Source organism: Macaca fascicularis, chromosome 20 (assembly GCF_037993035.2).
Source record: "Macaca fascicularis isolate 582-1 chromosome 20, T2T-MFA8v1.1".
NCBI lineage: Eukaryota > Metazoa > Chordata > Mammalia > Primates > Cercopithecidae > Macaca > Macaca fascicularis.
Window position 1 is genome coordinate 42622571 of NC_088394.1, and position 15401 is coordinate 42637971.

Genomic DNA, 15401 nt, shown 5'->3' on the forward strand with positions numbered 1-15401 from the left:
AGACAATATTGCCCCGTGGGGGACAAATATTGGTTCTTGGGGGACAAAACAGTCTTAGCTATTACAATGGTTTGTGGCTCTCCAAAGGGCCACAGCACATAAACAGATACATGGTACATCAGTGGTATTAAATTTCATGGCATTGGGGGACTAGGCGATTGGGGAAATAAAGTCAAAAAGGGCTCACTACAGGGCAGGTAGCGATAATGAAATAGGTTGAGAAACACTGCCCTAGTGTATACGACATGCAAGCGTGTGGGAGGCATCTGAATTTTATAGCATATTATCAGGGAAAATACTAAGCAACTTGCTAACATGGTAGATTGCATGTGATTTTTTTCTGTTTATGAACTACAATACACTGTGTGATAGAGACCCTGAAGGCCTCGTGGGATGATGTGAACTTCCTCCTGCATTTACACTAGCAGCACATGGGGCACTGAAAATGCATCATCACACTGCAAATGGGTAACGTTTACACTTCAACCAGTGGAGGAGTGACCAGGAAAACCAGCACTGAGGGTGTGGATGCTGCTTGGGAGGCAGGTGCTGGAAGGCAGAGCTGAGCTCAGGCACGCGGCTCTGCATCCAGGGGCGATGCTGTGTTTCCTTCCACTCGTGGATGTGGTGGAGGGCACGGCGTGGTGGCTCATGCCTGTAATCCCAGCACTTTGGGAGGCTGAGGTGGGCAGATCACTTGAAGTCATGAGTTCAAGACTAGCCTGGCCAACATGGTGAAACCCTGTTTCTACTAAAAATACAAAAATTAGCCAGGCGTGGTGGCGGGCACCTGTAGTTCCAGCTACTCGGGAGGCTGAGGCAGGAAAATTGTTTGAACCCAGGAGGCAGAGGTTGCAGTGAGCTGAGGTTGCGCCACTGCACTCCAGCCTGGGTGACAGAGAGAGACTCTGTCCAAAAAAAAAAAAAAAAAGGGCCGGGCGCGGTGGCTCAAGCCTGTAATCCCAGCACTTTGGGAGGCCGAGACGGGCGGATCACGAGGTCAGGAGATCGAGACCATCCTGGGTAACACAGTGAAACCCCGTCTCTACTAAAAATACAAAAACTTAGCCGGGCGAGGTGGCAGGCGCCTGTAGTCCCAGCTACTCGGGAGGCTGAGGCAGGAGAATGGCATGAACCCGGGAGGCGGAGCTTGCAGTGAGCTGAGATCCGGCCACTGCACTCCAGCCTGGGTGACAGAGCGAGACTCCGTCTCAAAAAAAAAAAAAAAAAGAAGAAGAAGAAGAAGAAAAAGAAAACAGCCAGCCATTAGGAAAGAGAAGCAGCTTCCAGAAGAGTTGAAAATTTAGCTGTAGCTGAAAGACCTACCTAGAAGATATGTGATTCGGCCTGCCATGGTGGCTCATGCCTGTAATCCCAACACTTTGGGAGGTCAGGCAGGCGGATCATGACGTCAAGAGATCGAGACCATCCTGGCCAACGTGATGAAACCCCATCTCTACTAAAAATACAAAAATTAGCTGGGCATGGTGGCGGGCACCTGTAACCCCAGCTACTTGGAAGGCTGAGGCAGGAGAATTGCTTGAATCCAGGAGACGGAGGTTGCAGTGAGACGAGATTGCGCCACTGCACTCCAGCCTGGGTGAGAGCATGAGATTCAGTCTCAGAAAAAAAAAAGAAAAAAAGATATGTGATTCCCAGAGAAATGTCATTCTTGGAGGCAACAGAATCCTGGAGGAATCCTAGAAGCTGGGCATACAACTACTGCCATGTTTCTGCCATGTTTACGAACTGCGGATGTCTGAAGGTTTAGGGGAAGCCTTCCCAAATGCCAAGGGTCTGCTACTACCACTGCCAAGAACCCACACCCCTGGGCATGCATGCCATGGGCAGGAGCTCTCCAGGCGCACAGTATTCAGCACACGTGACTGGACTTCACAGCACCTATCTGTGAAGAGAGTAGGGTGATGGTGAAGGGGGCCGCTGAGCAGGGTGCTGGGCTGCTCAGTTCTGTGGGCTCCCCAGGCCTCCTGGGGTCAGGGCGTGCTGGGCTATGTGATGCATCTGCCACCACCCCTGCCCTCCAGGAAATGACCAGTTTAAATACAAAAAGTGAGTATGTGACAGTGTTGGGTGGTGCCATGGGTAGTGTGGCATCCCTGGGCTACACAGCAATATTAGCCACACTGCACTAGCCTTCAGGTATTTTAAGAGACTATGAGATTTTTAACATCGTATACAATGGGCCTGATGTGGTGGCTCAGGCCTGTAATCCTAACACTTTGGGAGTCTGCGGCAGGAGGAACACTTGAGGTCAGGAGTTTGAGACCAGTCTGGCCCACTTAGTGAAACCCCATTTCTACTAAAAATACAAAAATTAGCCATGTGTGGTGGCGGGTGCCTGTAATCTCAGCTACTTGGGAGGCTAAGGCAGGTGAATTGCTGGAATCCGGGAGGCAGAGGTTGTAGTGAACAGAGATTGCACCACTGCACTCCAGCCTGGGCAACAGAGTAAGACTCCATCTCAAAATAATAATAATAATAATAAATATACAATGTTTACTTTATTATTTATTTATTTTTAGACAGGGTCTAGCTCTACTGCCCAGACTGGAGTGTAATGGTGTGATTTTGGCTCACTGCAGGCTCAAGTGATCCTCCCACCTCAGCCTCCCAAGTTGCTGAGATTACAGGTGCTCACCACCATGCTGGGCTAATTTTTGTATTTTTTGTAGAGATGAGGTCTTGCTATGTTGCCCAGGCTGGTCTTGAATTCCTGGGGTCAAGAGATCCTCCCTCCTTGGCCTCCCAAAAGTGTTGGGATTATAGGCGTTAGCCACTGTGCTGGGCTTACAATGTTTACTTTATGCCCTGAAACTTGAGAACCTAACCTCCCGGATAGGATGGGTCCACATTGTCTGTGTATTTTCTCATTTAACGCTCATAACCATCCCCATGCCAGCAGGTAATGTATTACATCACCATTTCACCAAGATCTAAACCAGTCCTGAGAGGTTACAGAAACACCTACCCATGGCGCCACGCAACACCGTCACATGCTCGCTTTTTGTATTTAACCTGGTCATTTCTTGGAGGGCAGGGATGGTGGCAGATGCATCACATAGCCCAGCACCTCCTGGCCCCAGGAGGCCTGGGGAACCCACAGAACTGAGCAGCCCAGCACCTCGATCAACAGCCCCCTTCACCATCACTGTCCTCTTTTCTCAGATAGGTGGAGTGAAGTTCAGTTAATTCCACAGCCTTTTAGGAAGAAGCAGAGCCCACAACACAAAGCCAGCCCATGCAAGAGCAACAAGGCCTGTCTGCAAGTCAAAGGCCACCAGCCTCTGTGCACAAGAGCTTTCTTGCATCAGTTCCAAAACTCAAGCATTAGCTGGGTCAGGAGTAACCATACCTAGAGAGCCACAAAGAGTCCCAAGGAATTTTGTTAAGGTATCTAAGTAAAAACCCCTTACCTTCTGGCCAGCCCGAAGTCAATGATCTTAATTTGATGTCCTGTCTGATTGACGCACAATATGTTCTCCGGCTGGGAAAGAAAGAAGTCTGCTTAGCCCAAGCAATAGCTGAGGAGGTCTGCAGCTGCCACACTTGTCTATAGGCCTCTGTTTTCCAGCCTTCAAGGGACATAAATGGCTCAGGGCAGCCCTGCAAGGGCTGGATAGATAAAGGAAATACATGAAGGGACTGGCAAGACAATAAGGATTGGAGTGGACTGTGGGGAACTGGAGGCTCCCAGCCTGTGTAAAGGGACAGCACTACCCAGTCCCAGACACTGGTCACCATGTAGGAGTGTAGGCACAACGCCAGAGTTTCTCAGTCCTCAAGAGAAGCCGAGAATTCAGGGATTTTTGTTGTTGTTGTTGTTGTTGTTGTTGTTGTTGTTGTTGTTGTTTTGGTCAGTTTTGTTTTTAATTAAAAGAACAGAGGTGGGGTCTCACCATGTTGCCCAGGTTTGTCTCGAATTCCTGAGCTCAAGAGATCCTCCAGCCTCAGCCTCCCAAAGTGCTGAGCATACAGGTATGAGCCACCATGCCCAGCTAGGAATTCAGGTTTTTATGTGAAAATTCCATGCTTTTAAATGTTAACAACTAAATGAAATCTAAATTCACATCTCAGAGCCCAACAGAATACCTCTGTGAGGTATAATTGGCCCATGAACTGCTTGTATGGAACTACTGGTTTGGGGGTGGGTTCCCAACCCTGGCTGTATGTTGGAATCATCAGGGGAGCTTTTAGAATCCCAGTGTTATACTGGAATGCTAAGAGAATTAAAAAAAGAAAAAGAAAAAATCCCAGTGCCCGGGCCTCAACCCTGACCAATTACATCAGAATCTCTGGGGTAACACCAAAGCATCACTGGTTGGTTAAGGAGAGCAGAGCTGCTGAATGTCCACCTGCCACTCTGCAGTGACAGCTGTGGCCCATGGCATGAGGGTGGCAGCCTTGGCACGCCTCCCCTCTTATGGCATTTGGATCAGCTCTGAGGCCCTGAGGGAGTCTGGAAGGATGCTCTCTGCTCATGCATGACAAATTTGGGGGTAAGTGTGTTGGGGATTTGGGGAGAGAAGCTGAATGAAGATGTAGGGCTTATGACAGACAGGACTTTGCAGACCTAGGGTCTAGTGCCTGAGGCCTAGGGGCTCATTACCTGGTTCTGTAGCCCTAGATGAGTCCCTCTCCATTCCTGAAGACTCAATGTCTCCATATGTAAAACGGGAGTAATAACCTCTTCCTGTCTGCCCCTCAGGAGGGTGTGAGGATAAAATGACATAACATGCATGAAACACTTTACAGCTTCCAAAGCAAATGTCAGCTACTGTTTCTCCCAACAGAAGCTTTCACTCTTACTTATGTTACAATGGGGTTGTACAATTCCTTCAGAAAGGTGTGAGAGAGTGGTGTTTAAAAATCTCTATGTCTTCTATATAGGATCTAGAATAACACTATCTGATAAAAATATAACACAAGCCACATATATAGTAATTTAAAGTTTTCTAGTATGCACATTTAAAAGGGTCAAAAGAAACAGGTGAACTTAAATTTTATAACATTTTAAGTAATACAAATAATACTGATTTTTTCCATAAAACTCACCTTTTTGGGGGTGGGGGTGGGGATAGTGTTTCACTCTTGTCGCCCAGGCTGGAGTGCAGTGACACAATCTCGGCTCACTGCAATCTCCGCCTCCCGGGTTCAAGTTATTCTCCTGCCTCAGCCTCCTGAGTAGCTAGGATTACAGGCATGGGCCACCACGCCCAGCTAATTTGTTTGTATTTTTAGTTGAGACAGGTTTCACCATGTTGGCCAGGCTGGTCTCAAACTCCTGACCTCAGGTGATCAGACTGCCTCGGCCTTCCAAAGTACTGGGATTACAGGTGTGAACCACCTCACCCATCCAGAACTCACCATTTTAAAGTGTGCAATTCATTGATTTTTAGTATATTCACAGAGTTGTGCAATGATATCACTATGTAACTTTGGAACATTTTCATCACTTCAAAAAAAAAAAAACAAACCCATACCCATCATCAGTCCCTGTCCATTCTCCCCTCACTTCCCATGCCATGGCAATCATTAATGTCCTCTTTCTCTGTGGATTTGCCTATTCTGGACATTTCATATAAACAGAATCATAAAACATATGGCCTTTTGTGTCTGATTTATTTCACTTACCAGAATGTTTTCAAGGTTTATCCATGTTGTGTAGCAGGTATCAGCATTTCATTCCTTTTCATGGCTAAATAATATTCCATTGTATGGATTAGACCATATTTTGTTTATCCATTAACTAATAAAATTAATGAACATTTGGGTTGTTTACACTTCTGGCTATTATAAATAATGCTGCTAAAAACATTTGTGTACAAGTTTTTGTGTCAACTTATGTTTTAATTCTCTTAGGGGTATACCTAGGAGTAAAATTGCTGGGTTATATGGTAATTCTATGTTTAGCATTTTTAGGAACTGCCAAACTTTTTAAAAAGTGAATGCACATTTTACAACCCACCAGCAATGTATGAGGGTTCCAATTTTCCCATATCCTAGCTAATGCTTTTTTTTTTTTTTTTTTTTTTGAGATAGGGTTTCACTCTTGTCACCCAGGCTGGAATGCAGTGAGTGCTTTGATCTCTGCTCACTGCAACCTCTGCCTCCCGGGTTCAAGTGATTCTCCTGCCTCAGCCTCCCAAGTAGCTGGGATTACAGGCATGTGCCACGACACCCAGATAATTTTGTATTTTTAGTAGCGACGGGGCTTCTCCATGTTGGTCAGGCTGGTCTCAAACTCCAGACCTCAGGTGATCCACCTGCTTTGGCCTCAAAACAAACAAACAAACAAACAAACATTTGGTATAATTCACCAGTGAAGCCATATGGGCCTGGGCTTTGCTTTGTGGATAGTTTTTGGTTACTAATTCAATCTCTAATTGCTATAGGTCTATTCAGATTTTCTATTTCTTCTTGAGCCAGTTTCACTAGTTGGTGTCTTCCTAGAAATTTGTCCATTTCTTCTAGGTGCTCTGACTTATTGGCATACAATTTTTTATCATATTTCTTTATAATCCTTTTTTATTTCTGTAAGACCAGTAGTAATGTCTCCTCTTTTATTCCTGATTTTAGTCACTTGCATCTTCTCTTTCTCTTGGTTAGTATAGCTAAATATTTGCCAATTTATTGATCTTTCTAAAGAACTAACTTTGGTTTTAATGATTTTCTCTATTTTTTTCTGTTTTTTATGCTCCAATTTTTATTTCCCTCATTCTGATTGCTTTGAGTCAATCAGACTCAAAGAACTTGCTGTTCTTTTTCTAGTGTCTTTTTTCCCCCTTTGAAACGGGGTCCTGCTCTATTGCCCAGGCTGGAGTGCAGTGGCACAATCATACCTCACTATAGCCTCCAACTTCTGGGCTTAAGCAATCCTCCTGCCTCAGCCTCCCAAGTAACTAGGACTACAGACATGGCTAATTAAAAATAATTTTGTTTTTTAAAGACAGGGTCTCACTATGCTGCCCAGGCTAGTCTCAAACTCCTGGCTTCAAGAAATCCTCCTGTCTTGGCCCCCTAAAGTGCTGGGATTACAGACTAATAATATATTTTATTTAACTGGATATATCCAAAATAGTATCATGTCTAAATACTGATGCAATTGTGTCCATTCTTTTTCATATTGTCTTTGAAATCCATTTGAAATCCAGTGTATATTTTACATCTACAGTGTATCTCAATTCAGACCTTAAGTTTTCATCAGAATTTTTTTTTTTTTTTTTTGAGACAAGTCTCACTCTGTTTCCCAGGCTGGAGTGCAGTGACACAAGCTCAGCTCACTGCAAGCTCCGCCTCCTGGGTTCACGCCATTCTCCCACCTCAGCCTCCTGAGTAGCTGGGACTACAGGCTCCCGCCACCATGCCCGGCTAATTTTGTTTTTGTATTTTTCGTAGAGACAAGGTTTCACCATGTTAGCCAGGATGGTCTCGATCTCCTGACCTCGTGGTCCCCCCACCCCGGCCTCCCAAAGTGCTGGGATTACAGGCGTGAGCCACCGCGCCCAGCCCAGAAATATTTTATCTGTATTTAGATTTCAAGAAATTTAGAGTTGAAAAGTAAATTCATATATCCAAATTGTTCCAAACATACTAATAGTTTTCCAATAACTGCATCAAGGGTCAGTTTATTAATTTAAATTAATAAAATGTAAAGTTTGGTTAGTCATACTAGCTACATTTCAAGTGTTTAGTGGCCCCATGTGGCTTGTGGCTATTGTCTTGGACAGTGCAGTTCCAGAGCTCTTTCTCTATATTTAATCCACACAACACCCCAAGAGGTAGGTATTATGTTTCTCTATTTCACAATTGATGAGTTTAAAGAACTTACCCCAAGTCTCACAATCAGAAGGGGCTAAACCCCCACAGCCCCTTTAATACAAGTGGCAAGAACAGATATCCTTGTCTTATTCCTGATTTTAAGGAGAAAACATTCAGTCTCCTACTACAAACTATAGTGTTAGCTGAGAGAAACAGCCTCAGCAGCGATCTCCTCTCTGCTGCAGCCACAGGCGGTGCCCCAAAGGCTGGTCCTTGCCCCAGAATCACAGGGCAGGTTCCTGAGCTTTTCCTGGCTGCCCACCCCAGAGCAGCTGGTGCAGGAGGCTTGGGATGAGCTCTAATGAGCAAAAGGGGCCTGAGGCCAATCCCCTCACCCCTACCAACTTTCCAAGCACCCCACCTTACAGTCTGATGTCCACAAGGAAAGACGGTCAGAAGGGGCAATGTGAATCCTCACAGATGCAGCCAACCCACCGGCCTTCTTCTGTGGGGAGCCACCGACATTCACCCCCTTCCTGAAATGAGTTGTAAAGAAACACCCTCCTTTTGGCCCAGAGGAGTGGAAAATCACAGAAACTCCCACCATGTCTCAAGTGATTGCTATCAGCCAGGCACCGTGCCCAGGGTGTTATGTACCTGACACTCCCAGGACACTCCTAGGAGACAAAATAGTGGAATTCAAAAGTGTATTCACTCCATAGAGTATCACACAGCTCTTACAGAGAATGAGGAAAGATGTCTATACTGTATGACTAACAAAAGCAACATTAAAAACAAGATGTGGGCCAGATGTGGTGGCTCATGCCTGTAATCCCAGCACTTTGGGAGGCTAAGGCAGGATTGCCTGAGTCCAGGAGTTTAAGACCAACCTGGGCAACATGGTGAATCCTTCTCTCTATAAAAAATAGAAAAATTAGCCAAGTTTGGTGGCACGCACCTGTAGTCCTAGCTACTTGGGAGACTGAGGATCACTTAAGCCTGGGAGGTCGAGGCTGCAGTGAGCTATGATGGCACCACTGCACTCCAGCCTGGGCAACAGAGAGAGGCCCTGTCTCCAAAAAAAAGAGAGGAGAGAGGAGAGAGAGAGAGAGAAAGAGAAAGAAAGTCAGAAAGAAAGAGAGAAAGAGAGAGAGAGAGAGGAATGCATTGTAGGATCTCCTTTTGTGTGTGTGTGAGTCATGCCAGCTTGCTCACAGAGAAGTCCCCTCAGCAGGGAGGCCTGGTGGGAGGAACTTTCACTGTGTATTTTACACACTATTCTGCTGTCTATATTTGTTACCAAAAGCCTATGTTCCCTTTTGATCTTTTAAAAAAACTAATCTTAAAGGTATTTTTAAAGAAGAAAAGCTCATTGTTTCACTTAATCTTCAAATAATACTTAAAGAGGTACAATTATCCAGATGGAAGAACTACAGCCCCAAGAGGCAGCAAGAGTGCCTGTCCAGACTCCAGAACTACAAAATGACAGAGAGCCAGGAATGGAAGCTGGGGCTGTCTGTGGACAGAGCTCTCAATGGTGAGAGCACGCCAAGGGCTAGGGCATCAGGGGCCCCTACCGCATGCCCAGGGCAGAACCCACCTTGAGGTCCAGGTGCAGGATGTAGTGCTGGTGCAGGTAATGCACGCCCTCACAGATCTGCCTGGTGAACAGGACCACATCCAGTTCGGTCAGGTGGTACTTCTCATCTGTGATCCGGTCGAAGAGCTCACCCCCGTCCACGCTGCCAGAGCAAAGGGAGAGGCAGGTACCAGCCTGAGTAAGGCTCTTCAGGGCTTGTCCACTGTCATCACGGGGCCAAAAGAGGCCAGCCTGGGTAGGCCCACTGTCATACCTCATGGGTCACAGGGCTGCTGCCATTGCCATTGGGTTTTTTGCGTGTTTTGTTTTTAGACAGAGTCTCACCCTGTCGCCCAGGCTAGAGTGCAGTGGCGCAATCTCTGCTTACTGCAACCTCCGTCTCCTGGGTTCAAGTGATTCTCCTGCCTCAGCCTTCTGAGAAGTTGGGATTATAGGTGCTCACCACCACACTCAGCTAATTTTTGTATTTTTTCATAGAAACAGGGTTTCACCGTGTTGGTCAGGCTTGTCTTGAACTCCTGATCTCAGGTGATCTGCCCGCCTCAGCCTCCCAAAGTGCTGGGATTACAGGCGTGAGTCACCATACCAGGCCTGCCACTGGGGTTTTACTGGGACCTTTGCTCCAGTCCACTCCCAGCAAAGATTAGGGGTGGTAAAAAGGAAGTGACAGATCAAAGGGAAGAAGGGATGGCCATCAGTGTTGATGATCCAGGCACACTCTAGATGGTCCTGACCAGGGCCGCGAACTCATTCGCCTATGGAGGCCAACTCGGACCTTTGTGGCATAAGCCTAAATGGACCAATGAGGCCATCCGTGAAGCAAACATGTTCTGAAGACACACAGTCTTTCACTTATTTTTTGTTTTTCCACTTTCGATAAGGACATGACATGACAAACGCTTTATTCTCTTCAGCTGCGCCCCGAAGGAAAACAGCAACACAAATGCAAATATGAATGGCCTCTGAGTCCTTGGCCCCAGCACTGGGGCGGTTGGGAGTGCTGGGGATTGTGGCAGAGGAAGCTTGGTCACCCTGTCTACAAACGGCAGTCCCTGGAAGCTCCCACACATCATTTCCACTTGGAAAGGCAGGCCCGGCATTTACAACATCTTTTACGTTTTCGAGAAAAGCCAGATATCTAGGTTTTAATGTGAAGATCCTAATTTCCAATGGTTAACAACGAATCCCACATTACTAAAAATAGGCAGAGTGTGGTGGCTCACACTTGTAATGCCAGCATTTTGGGAAGCTGAGGCAGGAGGATTGCTTGAGTTCAGGAGTTCAAGACCAGCCTGGGCAACATAGCAAGACCTCATCTCTACAAAAATTTTTAAAATTAGCTGGGCATGGTGGCACATGCCTGTGGTCACAGCTTCATGGAAGGCTGAGGTGGGAGGATCACTGGAGTCTGGAAGTTCAAGGCTGCAGTGAGCTGTGATCACACCACTGCACTCCAGCCTGGGCAACAGAGTAAGACCTTGTCTCTAAAAAAAAATTTCAATTTAATTTTCAAAAAATTACTAAAAATAGTATAGGCCAATCAACATACGTACACCTGCAGGTCAAATCAGACTCACTGGCCACTGGTTTGTGAGGAAGTTGCTTTGTCCTCCACATTCCATATTGGAGGTCAAATAGCCAAGCCAGAGAAGACAGGATGACACGACCCTGGACATGTCAGGAAGGGGAAAGGACAGAGAGGGCTTTGCCTTGAATTAAGGCTCTAAGCCCTAGCGCTGAGCCCTGGCTTGAGCCGAGGCGGCCGCCCCGCCTCTGATACTCACTACTCCATGACGAGGGTGCAGCTGTGCTTGCTCTCGAAGGCATCATAGAGCTGGATCAGGTTCACGTGGCTAAGCTGGTTCATGATGTTGATCTCGTTCTTCACATCCTCCTTAGGGGAACCAGAGGACAGAGGGATTTCCAAGCGAATGAGTCAGGAGGAGGAGCCAGCTGACCTCCCAACACAGACACAGAACTCCTCATCCTTCCTCAGTTTCCTATTCTCACACCAGGTCTCCCTGACTCAACACCCAAACCAGATTCTACAACACAAAGGGCCTGAGTGTGACCCACTCATCTCACAGACAGGAAACCTAAGGCCCAACAAGGACAGGAGAGCTGACTGGAGGGTGGGAATCCTGGAAAAGAGCAGGAATAAGTAGCGTTTCCAGCGCAGCATGGGAGCCTGGGGGCCCTGAGGGAAGGAAAGGAATCCTGAGGCTAGCCATAGGGACCTGGCCCAGGCAGATGCCTCACCCGGTCCTTGGCGCTCTTCACTTTGATGATCTTGGCAGCCAGTGGGAGGCCTGTGGACTTCTCTGTGCACCTGTGGACCTGGCCAAACCGGCCCCTGCAGAGACACAGCCACACGGCAGGCTGAGAGCCCAGAGGCTCATCCCACACCCATCCCCGGACTTCTGGGTCCAACTCCTCCACACACAGGTCATGTGGACCATCCTACATCCCAGAGTGCAGCCTGTCATCACCCCAAAACCCTGCTGACTATCCTGAAACCTGCAAAGCAACTCTTCATCCCACACCACCCAGGTCATCCTGCACCCCAGGGAACATCCCCTCACCCCACACCACCCAGACCATTCCACACCCCAGGGAACATCCCCTCACCCCACACCACCTGGGCTATCCACCCTAAAGAAGCTTCTCCTCACCCCACCCCATGTTGGCTCTCTGGCCACCTCCAGGCTGTGCCTCCCATACCCATAGGGTGCCTGCCCTCCCGAGCCTCCCCTCCCCGACGCCACGTGGGCTCTCCTGTCCTCTCAGGCTATTCTCTTTCCCCCACTCTGTGGGCCGTCATGCACCCCACACCGTACGGGATGTCCCACCCCAGCCTGGGCTCCATTAGCTCGAGAGAGTCATCCTGCGGCACCCACCCCAGTTCTCCAGGTGGTCCCGACCCCACCCCGTGACTCCTGCTCTGAGCCCCCCCCACCAAGGCAGATGCCCACCTACCCTCCCAAGACTTCGTGCTGGCACACCTCGTAATCTGCCGAGATGGAGGTCTCCTTGACGCTCACTACCCGGTGTTCAAAAGGAGCTGGCGGGGCCGGACTGTCATCTGCTCGGGAGGCAACAGGAACCCGTGAGCCTCCTCTGTGCAGCCCACACCTCTCGGTCACTTATGCCAGACCCACTTAGCTTCCCTTGGTCCACCAGGCCCTACGGCCAACCCTGGTATTTGAAACCTTTTCTCCAAACCATCTCGGTAGAGCCATCCATTCGGCAGAGAAGGGAGCTGAGTGTCAGAGAGGTGAGGTGACCACCGAGGTCACACAGGGAGCCCGTGACAGACGACACTCAAACCCGGCTCTCCCAGCACCCAGGACAGTGCCCTTGGCAAGGCTGAGAAGTTCTATCCAGTCTGTTCATGATGTCTAGAAGGCGATCCTAGTGGATCTGTGTGGCCCGCAGGAAACAGAGGGCCCACGTGGACAAGGTGATGGGGCAGTTAGTGACGCCACTATTTTTAAAGGGCCTGTAAAGTCAGGGCTGTGGAAACTCGCGCGGGTATTATGAGAGGGAGGCAGCTGGAGAAATAAACATCCACCCTCTCTCCTCTCGCCCTCCATCTCCTGCCAGCTGAGCCCAACCAGAAGCTCAGCATGACAGCCCGTGATGGAGCCAGGGGGCAGGCCCCGGGGCACAGGACTGGGGAGGGGGTCGACAGGGTATCTGTCTGCAAGGGAAATAGAGGACAGCCAGCACTTGGAAAGGTTTGTTTGCTTGTTTGTTTTTTAATGGTTTAGGGTTGTTTTATTTTAATCTTGTCCTTCAGAGGTGATATGAATACCTAGAAATCTTACAGGAAATAGACTAAATGAATAAAACAGAATCTAGAACACACAGCAAGTGCAGTGGTGTGAACCGGTTGTGCATCAAGGGCTGGAAGGAAGTCGGCTCGGCTGGCTCGGCTGGCGTGTTTGTTCAGGGCTCGCCACGGGAGCACTCTGCCTGCTCTCCGACTACCGGGAACTCTGAGAGCGGTCCGTGGACAATTCTCAGACCAAGAGGGTGTGACCCTAGGGCTGGAGGGGTTGAGGGCTTTTAGGTCACAAGAACACACCCTGGGTCACTAGCCTGGGTGGGTGGGAACCGCTGACAGTGGTCACATACTCCAATTCATGTCTTCGCTTTTTAACAGAAGCCTTCTCTCTCTCTATCCAAAATGAGACTCATGGAGGCAAGCGCAGGCAGGCAGGTGGCGGTAAGAATCCTCCCCAGTGGCCAGCCACAGTGGCTCATGCCTGCAATCCCAAAGCTCTGGGAGGCCGAGGCTGGAGGATCACTTGAACCCAGGTCAAGCCTGCAAGGAACTATGATCGTGCCACTGGACTCCAGCCTGGGCAACAGAGCAAGACCCTGTCTCCAAAAAAGGGAAATGTACCCAGGTGGGCCACACATGTCCCCTCTCCCTTACCCCTGCAGCCAGCCCAAGTTCAGGCCCCACATCTCTGTGCCTTGGTCTCCAGCCCCAGGACGTACCTGGAGATGTTCCCGACTCTTGGACGCTCCCAGACTCATATGAGCTACCCCTGGAAGTTTCAGGAAGACTCCCCAGGAGTAGGGGCTCCAAACTCCCTCCCCTCAGGGCTCATGTCTAACCAGCCAACAGCCCCACTTACCCAGAACCACGCTGCCAGCCTCGACGCCTGGGGGCATCCTCCTTACTGCTTCGGCTCTCCCTGGAGCCCTGGCTGCACAGTCCTGCTCAGGCTCAGGGTTTCCTGCTCCTGGGCCTTTGCCCTGCTGCAGGCCCAGGGCCCCAACTGCGTGGTCATCGTCGTCCCTCCTGGCCAAGCTTGGTCTCGTGCTAGGCTCAACCCCAGCCCTTTGATCCTCCTCTGACTTCGCCCCCCTGGGGCTGCTGCTCTCCTGCAGTGGGGAGAGCTCTCTGGCTCCTTCAGGAGTCTGTTCTCTGGGCTCCGTCCCAGGGGCTTGGAGGCAGCGCCCAGTCCCAGGTGGGCCCTGCTCGCCTGGCTGGGCAGCTGCTGGAGCCTCTGTGGCGGGGCTGGGTCCAAGGCTGCCCCTGCGTGTCACCAGCATCTCCCCAGGAGTATCCATCTCTTGCATGTGGATGGAGATCCTGGGGCAGAGAGAAACACGGTGCTGAGGTTAGAGGCAAGGACTCCAGGGTCAGAACAGATGTGGGTTCCAATGCCCACTGCTGCCATCATTGACAATGGCCCTGAGGCCCTGCTAGACAGGACACCAGGGCAGGAGCTGGCTTCAGTGGCAGGTGGTGCCATCAGCTCTCAGGATCCCGCTGGATGAGGGTCCCGGGAAGCTTGACGGTGGACAGGGGTGAGGACCATACACCCCCAAGAACCTGTTTCTGCCCCAGGAGAACTGAGGCCTGTAGGAGGTAGGCCCAGGTCCCTCTACCTTCCCCGGGCCCTGTTCCCCTTTCACTTAAATGAAGAGAAGGAGAAACCAAGTCAAACGTCACACTGGAAGCCCCAGTTCAGAAGTATTTGTTTAAAATCAGTCAATTTCAGTTGGGCACAGTGGCTCACACCTGTAATCCCAGTACTTTGGGAGGCCAACATGGGAGGATCCCTTGAGGCCAGGAGTTTGAGACCAGCCTGGGCAACATAGCAAGACTCCATCTTTACAAAAAATAATTTTAAAAAACTTAGCCAGGAGTGATGGTCCCAGATACTCAGGCTGAGGCAGGAGGATTGCTTAAACCCAGGAGATGGAGGCTACAGTGAGCTATGATCATACCACTGCACTCCAGCCTGGGCAACAGAGTGAGAGAACCTGTCTCAAAAAATAAAATAGAATAAAATAAAATCAGGCAATTCTCATAAAAAACTAGACTTTCTGTTCATCTTGAACAAACAGAAGAGCTAGCTGTGCTGGGCCCACGTGCCCACGTGGTTGAAGAACAGCCTTCCACCTCAGCACAGGCCCTGCGCACCCTGGCGATGCCCCAGCTCACTTCACTCCTTTTCACTACCCAGACCTTGCAATACTAGGGTTTGTGAGCCCAGCTGGA

The 15401-nt window shown here is 49.3% G+C and overlaps 1 protein-coding gene across 23 annotated transcripts in view; it reads right to left on the reverse strand.

Moving 5' to 3' along the window:
* Positions 1-15401, reverse strand: part of VPS35 (VPS35 retromer complex component) — a 127320-nt gene that overhangs the window by 57832 nt on the left and 54087 nt on the right. For all 23 annotated transcript variants that reach the window (XM_065537003.2, XM_065537001.2, XM_074026717.1 and 20 more), the window contains 6 exons: positions 14026-14486; positions 12356-12461; positions 11639-11732; positions 11164-11273; positions 9380-9521; positions 3435-3505 (listed from right to left, as the gene is read on the reverse strand). In XM_065537003.2, the coding sequence (XP_065393075.1) occupies positions 3435-3505; positions 9380-9521; positions 11164-11273; positions 11639-11732; positions 12356-12461; positions 14026-14473 (971 nt within the window). In that variant the 5' untranslated portion in view covers positions 14474-14486. The remainder of the gene's footprint in view (positions 1-3434; positions 3506-9379; positions 9522-11163; positions 11274-11638; positions 11733-12355; positions 12462-14025; positions 14487-15401) is intronic.